This window comes from Vigna unguiculata, chromosome 1, assembly GCF_037176805.1.
Source record: "Vigna unguiculata cultivar grain cowpea cultivar isolate G323 ecotype 2 chromosome 1, ASM3717680v1, whole genome shotgun sequence".
Lineage (NCBI taxonomy): Eukaryota > Viridiplantae > Streptophyta > Magnoliopsida > Fabales > Fabaceae > Vigna > Vigna unguiculata.
The window spans coordinates 32,579,673-32,588,603 of NC_140792.1; the positions used below are offsets into that span (position 1 = coordinate 32,579,673).

At 27.0% G+C, this 8,931-nt stretch overlaps 1 protein-coding gene across 1 annotated transcript; it reads left to right on the forward strand.

The window, feature by feature from the left end:
* The first annotated feature begins 5,762 nt into the window (after nucleotides 1–5,762).
* LOC114178106 (transcription factor ORG2-like) lies at nucleotides 5,763–8,101 on the forward strand. Its single transcript, XM_028063825.2, has 3 exons — nucleotides 5,763–6,131; nucleotides 7,170–7,532; nucleotides 7,814–8,101. The coding sequence occupies exons 1-3, from the start codon at nucleotides 5,823–5,825 to the stop codon at nucleotides 7,892–7,894; spliced, it is 753 nt and encodes a 250-aa protein (XP_027919626.1). The 5' UTR covers nucleotides 5,763–5,822; the 3' UTR covers nucleotides 7,895–8,101.
* The last annotated feature ends 830 nt before the right edge of the window (nucleotides 8,102–8,931 follow it).

An 8,931-nucleotide genomic window follows, 5' to 3' on the forward strand; every position in this document is an offset into this window, starting at 1 on the left:
CTGATCTATGTTTTTTTCTAAAAGCTTAAAATCATAAAGAAAATAAATGAAAAATAAAGCGAAAGTAACCGTAGGTTGCAACTTTTTTAAATGACATTTGACAAAATTTCATCCCTAACCCTTAGTTTTCATTCATTCAACGGGAAAGGAGAGGAAGTTTGATAACAAGAAGTTTTTATGGAGGGTAGTGAGATTAAAGGATTAAAAGCTGGGAACAATGCTTAAGATTGAGTAACATAAGTAACTCCATTTCCAAGTGTTAAAATAAGTCTGTTTCTCCCTGCACTTCCACCAATTTCTTTAGCACCCCCAAATTTTACAAAACTACTTAAAATATCCTTTTTAACTTTGACCATCTACACCTCCAAAGATAATAATACCAGAAGTTGATTTCTTATAAGATATTTTAACTTTTGAAAATTGATTTTTGGTGATATATTTTAACTTTCGAAAGTCGACTTACGGTTATATATTTAGACTTCTGGTAATATATTTTGATTTCCGGAAGTTGACTTTCGACAATATATTTTAACTTCTGGAAGTCGACTTCCGTAATATATTTTGACTTCCAAAAGTCGACTTCTGGTAATATATTAATATTCTAATTTTTTATTTTCTTAAAACATATTTTAAAAATAAAATAAATTTTTAATATATATATATATATATATATATATATTTCTCCATTTTTAAAAGTATTTTGTTAAAAAGGTATTGTTTTTAAATTTAATAACGAAAAAAACATATATTTTGACTTTCGGAAGTCGACTTCCAGTAATATATTTTGACTTCCGAAATTTGATTTTCAGTAATATATTTTGAGTTTCGAAAGTCGATTTTGGTAATATATTTTGACTTTCGGAAGTCAACTTCTGGTAATATATTTTGACTTCCGAAATTTGATTTTCAGTAATATATTTTGACTTCCGGAAGTCGACTTCCGGTTATATATATTGACTTTCGGAAGTCGACTTCCAGTAATATATTTTGACTTCCGAAAATCGACTTCTAGTTATATATTTTGACTTCCGAAATTTGATTTTCAGTAATATATTGACTTCCGGAAGTCGACTTCCGGTTATATATATTGACTTTCGGAAGTCGACTTCCAGTAATATATTTTGACTTCCGAAAATCGACTTCTAGTTATATATTTTGACTTCCGAAATTTGATTTTCAGTAATATATTGACTTCCGGAAGTTGACTTCCGGTTATATATATTGACTTTCGGAAGTCGACTTCCAGTAATATATTTTGACTTCCGGAAGTCAACTTCCAGTTATATATTTTGACTTCCGGAAGTCAACTTCTGGTAATGTGAATGTGTTTTGACTTCCGAAAGTCAACTTACGGTAATATATTTTGACTTTCGGAAGTCAATTTCCGGTAATATATTTTGACTTCCGAGAGTCAATTTCTGGTAATATATTTTGACTTTCGAAAGTCGACTTCCGGTTATATATTTTAACTTTTGAAAGTCGACTTTCGGTTATATCTTTTGATTTTCGGAAGTGAACATTTGAAAGTAATTTTGGCGGTGTGATGTGCGTGACTTTACTTAAATGATCAAAGGGTAATTTTAGAATTTAAATTCCTTTTGAAAGTGTAGAAAAAATTTTGGAGGTGCACGAAGAAAGACCCTAAAATAAAATGGACTTGAAGAGGATTATGATGAGGTCCACTTGGGTGGTAGGCCATCTCATTTCAATCTGTAATCACATAAATTTTCTATTTTAAACTGAAATATACATTTTTTTATTCTAAATTATACGATCTGAAATATCATTTTTATATTCTGAATTATATATTTTAAAAAATATATATTTTAGATTATATATTTTGAAATACGAAATACAACATATATTCTAAAAAACATTATAGAACTAGTTGCCTTATAGGCATTCAAACCATTTGGGCCTTTAGCATAAAGCCTCAAATACAAGGGGCTCCTTCCTCCACCCCAACCATTTCTTCAACACCTCTGGATTTTTAAAGTTCCTTCTTTTAACTTTTACACTATTTAATATCTCATCAATTTGCACCGCTCAAACAGATTTTAAAAAGGAATGTTTAGAAAGCTACCAAATTTTGAAATCCGGTTAAAGAAAATATTAGAATTAAAAAATTTAGTTAAAAAAATTTTCGGATTTTGAAATCTAGTTAAAGAATTATTAAATTTTGAATTTCGGTGTAAATAGTTATCGAATTTCGAAATATATAAAAAAATACACTAAGTTTCAAAATTTAGTATATATATATATATAAATATTTTTTAATTTAATTTTATATAATGTATTAAAATAAATAAAATTAAAAAAAACCTTTAAATAAAATAAAAAATGAAATGAAAAACAATTAATATATATATATATATATATTTGTTTGATTTTTAAAATTTAATTTATACATAATTTATTAAGAAAACAAAATAAAATTAAAAAATATATAAAATTAAAATTAATTTCATCTACAAATCGATTTACACCGATTTATATACTTTTAAATTGACCAACATAAAATTTCCATAAGAGTTAATGAGTTAACTTACAAATTTAATAACAATGAATACACACTAACCAACTACGTCATATAAGTTTCCAATTCTTCATTTAAGAACCAAAGTTTATTATAAAATATTAATAAATAAAGAATATTATAAAATGTTAATAGATGAAAAATATATTTTAAAATAAGAATATATTAAATTATTTTAATTTACAACTATTAAAATGTAAATGACTTTATTTTATCGTTTAAATATCTTTTATTTTAATTGTGTATCTTATTAAAATATAAAATATAACTATCAATAAAATATTAAATTATTTTATTTTAATATTTTTAAAATATTTATTTTTATTATATAAGAAAATGTATTACTAAAAAATTAAATAATTAATTTTATTTTACTATTTTTATTTCACTTAATTATTTTAATGATACAAAAATATAAACCAATATAATTTTTGAAAACATTACTCCTATTTATAGTTAAAATCGTGAATAAATATTTTATTATTATCTATATACATTCAATTAGGCAAAGAGAAAGTTTATTATTATTATTATTTTATCTACACCTTCTTTGAAAGTTTATCATCCCAATTTTGTTTTCTTTTTTATGATTCGGTTTTCGTTATGCATAAACAATAAATACTTGAATCCAAAGGCACTTTTAGTTAAGACACTGATTTACAATAATTTAAAGATAGAAAAAGATATATAAAAAAAAAAAATACAAGAGGAAGAGAACAATAGTGAGGTGGGAATAACCGATATTTTATAGTTATGATCTTTGTTAAACGATGTAGATTGTTACTAACTCCAGAACTGTTTTTTTATCTTGAACTATAATAATACTAGAAAGTTAGTTATTAATTTTATTATTTACGGTAATGTGATGTAGTATAGTAGTACCTAATGTATTAACTAATATCTTATTTAATTTTGACATTCCGTGCAAACCATACGCAAGGAAGCCAAAGGCTTGTGTATTGCATGCATCGCCACGTGCACATCATAATCTACATTGCCACGTCTCATTCAATTGCCTATAACAGATCACCAATTTCAATTTCAATTTCAAATTGAAACAATGTTAGGTTATAAATATAACCAAAATAGAGTAAGGCATTAAAAAAATGAGAAAATATAAGAGAATAAGTTTATCCAAAAAAGATGAAGTTCAACTGAAAAAAATATTAGGTTACAAATTTTACCAATATAGAGTAAGACTAAGGCATAAAAAAAAAATGAGAAAATACAGAAAGAGTAAGTATATTGTTTATTAATAATTATTAAATTGTAAAATGTCAAATTTATTGAATGAAATTACTTAACGGTTCAAAAGTGTTAGCACAAGAATTATTATGAATGGTAAGTGAATGATTACTGATAAATTTTTTGACCAACTTCTCTCTCTCTCTCTCTCTCTCTTTTAATTTAGCTTTTAATGAATAGAAAAATCTTCTTTCCTACTTTGTTTTCAGTCTCTTTGTTAACAACATATAACATTACTGTATTAATGGGAAACTTGGCCTGTTTAGTTTCATAATTAAGAAGTTAGACGTCATCAAAATTTTCAAATTATTATTATATTTTCCTTTACATAATTATTACGTAGTTCTATCCCATCATATAATTCTGTCTATTTTCTATATTCTGTATATTTTAATTTCTTTTAATTTATGAAAACAGTAATAATAACAATAATAATAAATAGATCACGTGTCATGTAAAAATTCGTTGGATCAAAGTAATCCAAATCCACCTAATAGTTTTTCAAAATTTAAGACCATGATATATTATAATATGACATCTAAATATATAGTTAATCATTGAATCAAAGTCTTGAAAATTATGGTGTTTTTCTTTTTCAAACTTTTAATATGGTACATTTGATATAGGTTAACATCGATCAAAGTAAGGTGAAAAAAAAATTGAAATGTGAAATTTAATCTATAATTAGAATAACTTTTTGGATTTTGAAAATTCAAAATTAAAGTATGTCTAAGTCAAGTTTAGAAATTACAAGACTAGGTAATTGGTCCAGATTAAAGGTTGAATTGAGTTGGTCCACTTCAAAGAGTTAAGTTGAGTCAACATTGAGCGAATGTTAAGACAAATTGGTTTAAATCGAAACAAGTTGATCCAGATCAAAGGTTTAATCGAGTATACTCTGATAGAAGTTTGAGTTGAGTTAATCTTAGTTGAAGGTTGAAACATTTGTTCAAGCCAAATGTTTAAATGAGTTAATCTAAGCCAAATGTTAAGAAGATTGACAAGACCGAAAGGTCAAATTGAACCAACCCATCTCAAAGGTTAAAATCAAGTTATCTTGAACTCAAGATCGAATTAAATCAAATTAGATATGTTGGAAAACATGTAATACAAAAATAATCTCTTCAAGCATAGATATATCCACAAAATAAGAACATAAATATAAATACAAACATACATGAAATCTAAGGCACTCTAAGATCTACGTTCACAAAATACTAAAAACAATATTATCACTCAACGCGGTAAAAACTGTAAACTTTTATACAACTTTTGTCTAGACAAAAGACTGCAAACCTTTGATGCAATTTGTTGTGACAAAACTGGCAATTCCTATTATGCAACTTTTTGTGGAACACTTTGTAGTATAATTTTCCTCACAAATTATAAACTTTTGACTGGTGATACAGTACTATTGAGTTGATATAAGAACTCCATGAACAACTTTTCGTTTGTACTTTTATTTTCTGTTCTCTTTTTTGTATTATTCATAAACTTTAATATTCACCCACCAACTATCGAAGATTAAGATGAATTGACTTGAATTATAAGTCAAAGCGGTTACGAACAAAAGGTAGTGCTGAGTTATTCCAAACTCAAAGTGAACCTTAATGAGCCCCCGCAAAGCAAAGAGTGGAGGAGTTAACTACTGTTCCAAAGGAAAACACATAGATGCCACGTAGACACTTAAAGAAGTACAGAAATGCACGCTCTCCCACCCTCTCACCCTCTCTGCTACATACATGCCACATTTCAAACACGCGTTTACATGTGCTCCCATAAACTATCATCTCCCTACATTATTAATGTCTTTGCTTCTATTTTTTAACATCTTAACTCATACTTCTTCAATCAACTTATATTTAACTAATCCAAGTGACCACGAGAAAACAACAATATTTTAGTTTTATTCAATTATACTAACATGCACCATTACGTAAAGGATAGTGACTACTGGTGCATATATATTCACAAGTCCAGATCATGATTTCATTGTCTCACAAACTTGTTAACTGCCCCCAACAAATCATCATCGTTCATCATGGTCGCATTGTTCTCTCCTCCTCTCTTCTCAACCAAAGGGTGGCTCTTAGAGGAGGAGCCATTCGGCTATAATAATACCCATAATCTCTCCTACAAAGATGATGCGTCTTCTCAGTACTCCTTTCCCTATCAATTTTATTCACCACAGACACAGATTGAGGTTGAAATTGAAAGGTCCACTGCACCATCCTCTGACCCTGCCATGGTCAAGAAACTTAGCCACAATGCTAGCGAACGTGATCGCCGCAAGAAGGTCAACAACTTGGTTTCTTCACTTCGCTCACTTCTTCCAATGGCAGATCAAACGGTACTTCTTTATTTATATATATCATCGCTTCTCTCTCACTTTACCACAATACTATCAACTTTGCTACTGTTTGCTTTCAATATGGATTTGAATTTCGTTTCGTTAATATGAGAGCAAAATTTCAGTTCTGATTAAATCTCGAAACCAAAATATCCATGCAACTGTTTCTGTCTGTACTCTGTTCTTCAAATTAGAAGACACATGCTAATCTATTGTAGGAAGTGATTTCATGAAATTAATATCCATAGCATGAGGGTTTCTGAGATTTATTTGTCAACTGGGATGTGTTCCCTTAACTTCTCTTTGTTTTCTGGTATATAGCTTCCATTTTCTATGCATTTAGGCTTATTCTTGGATCATATATTTTGTGGTATACAGCTTTTATTTTGACTGATTCGTGCAGATGAAAGATAATTAGGGGTTAATTTGTTAATTTTGAAATTTTCATGAAAATAAGAACTTTTATGCAGTAAAACAAACGGGATAAAATGCAGAAATTTTCCGCAGTATGAAACTGTGTGATTCCTATCAAATTCTGCAAAAATTGACCGAATGGATGATGTAATAATTTCTAATAAAACAAGTACTTCTAACAATGACGTGCTAGGCCTTACTTGGTTCACATTTAATTAATTCTTTATACAAATGCAAAAGTTTGAATGATACCACGAAAGTCTTTTCTTCATTTGTATGTGGAGAAAAACACGTAGTTAGAAAATACTTAGGTGGTCTTGTCTTATTTATCTTTTGATTTTAATTTAATTAATATGATTGTAATGATAATATAAAAATGTTACATTGATTGATATTACTTTACGATTTTACATATATTAACAAAAAAATCACCACTACACACGTAAAAGGGTGAGAAACAAATACGTGAAAAATAGACAGGAATTACATCGGTATTATTACATAAACTAACTAATAATACAGCTAAAATCACAAAAATGAACAATATCTTAACAAAAGCAAATGAAACTTCCCCTAAGTTGTAATAGAGATATCTCATAATTCCATGTTAATGTATGGTTGCAGAAAAAAATGAGCATTCCTGCAACAGTTTCCAGAGTGTTGAAATACATACCTGAACTACAACAGCAAGTGCAAGCACTAACAAAGAGAAAAGAGGAGCTTCTGTGCAGAATTTCTCGGCAATTGCAAGGAGAAGCAGTGAACAAAGAATCTCAGAGAAAAATTTCCCATCACAACTCTTCTTTTGTTGTCTCAACGACTAGGCTTAACGATTGTGAAGCTGTAGTTCACATTTCATCTCATGAGACACACAAGGCTCCACTATCAGAGATTCTGCAGTGCTTAGAAAATGATGGCCTTTTTCTGCTACATGCTTCTTCCTCAGAAACCTTTGGAGGAAGGTTCTTCTACAATTTGCATTTTCAGGTATCTTTCAAAATATTCCAAATTATGATTACTTCATTAGTTCAAAAGATAATATTAACTATTAGGTTTTTAAATATATCCTTTCTTTCATTCTTATCAAGAAAAACAAAATGTGCATGAGTGAATATTAAAGTAGAAAGACAGAAAAAGGACATTTAACAAAAGGACAATGCTATAATGCTAGTGGTTAATGATTAAAAATGCACCTAATTAGGTTATAATATACCCTATAATTTTGAGAATTGATTAATGAAGTAATGCTGGTGTTGGTGTTTCTGCAGGTGGAGAAAACTGATAGATTAGAGACCGAGATTTTAACTGAGAAGCTTTTACCAATATATGAGAAGCAAAGGATTTTCTAGTGAAACTAAAGAGCTGGCTCTCAGGATCAAACAATTTTAAGTGCTCTGATGTTAAATTTGACACCTAAAATAGTCTGCACATATTTGGAATGTACTGATTGCAAGTTCAGAAGGAAATTTAATGAATATTGTATAAATATAAATGTTACAAAGCGAAGTGCTTTGTCTCTTCCTTTTAGTACAAAGTGTAGATGGTTTTAGATTAAATTTTGAGGTTTTCATATTTCACTTAGATCATGGAAGTGGTAGATATATGTAGTCTTTAGTTATTATCACTACAAGAAATATAATATATAATTTATTGTGACAAATAAATAGTGATAAAGAAAATTTTTATCACAATTAATATATTATTTGTGACAAAGTTTTTATTTGTTACAAATATTATTTATATCAATGACAAAATCAAAAAAATGTTACAATAAAATTTATTATAAAATTAAAATAAATTTTACGAATTTATAAATTAATAATTAATAATTATTATCTGAAAAATATCATAAGTATATATATATATATATATATATATATATATATATGAATTATTTTAAAATTTAATGTGAAATCTTTCTTCTTTTTAGTTAACTAGTAAAATTTCAACTAAGTGATGAATAAAAATATTGTCACTATTTACATATTAAATACATTTTACGAATTTAAAAATGTCACAATAAAATTTATTATAAAATTAAATACATTTTACGAATTTAAAAATTATTAATTATTATTTTTGAAAATTGTTAAAATGTTTATCTGAAAAAAAATATTCATATATATATATATATATATATAAATTACTTTAAAATTAAACGTGAAATCTTTCTTTTTTTAGTTAACTAATGAAATTTCAACTAACAGTGATAAATAAAAATATTGTCACTATTTACATATTAATTATAACTAATTTTATATTTGTCACAACTATTTTTTTTCATAAAAATGTCATAATAATTATATTTCTAAAGAATAAAAACACATGTTAAAAAAAATGTTACATAATAAAACTATTTTTCTTTTAATAAGAATATAATTAATAT

Excerpts from the sequence above, each read along its gene's own strand:
- LOC114178106 (XM_028063825.2), top strand. The coding sequence starts at position 5,823 with ATGGTCGCATTGTTCTCTCCTCCTCTCTTCTCAACCAAAGGGTGGCTC. Across the intron at positions 6,132-7,169 it reads TTCCAATGGCAGATCAAACG|AAAAAAATGAGCATTCCTGC; the intron begins GTACTTCTTTAT and ends GTATGGTTGCAG. Across the intron at positions 7,533-7,813 it reads TCTACAATTTGCATTTTCAG|GTGGAGAAAACTGATAGATT; the intron begins GTATCTTTCAAA and ends GTGTTTCTGCAG.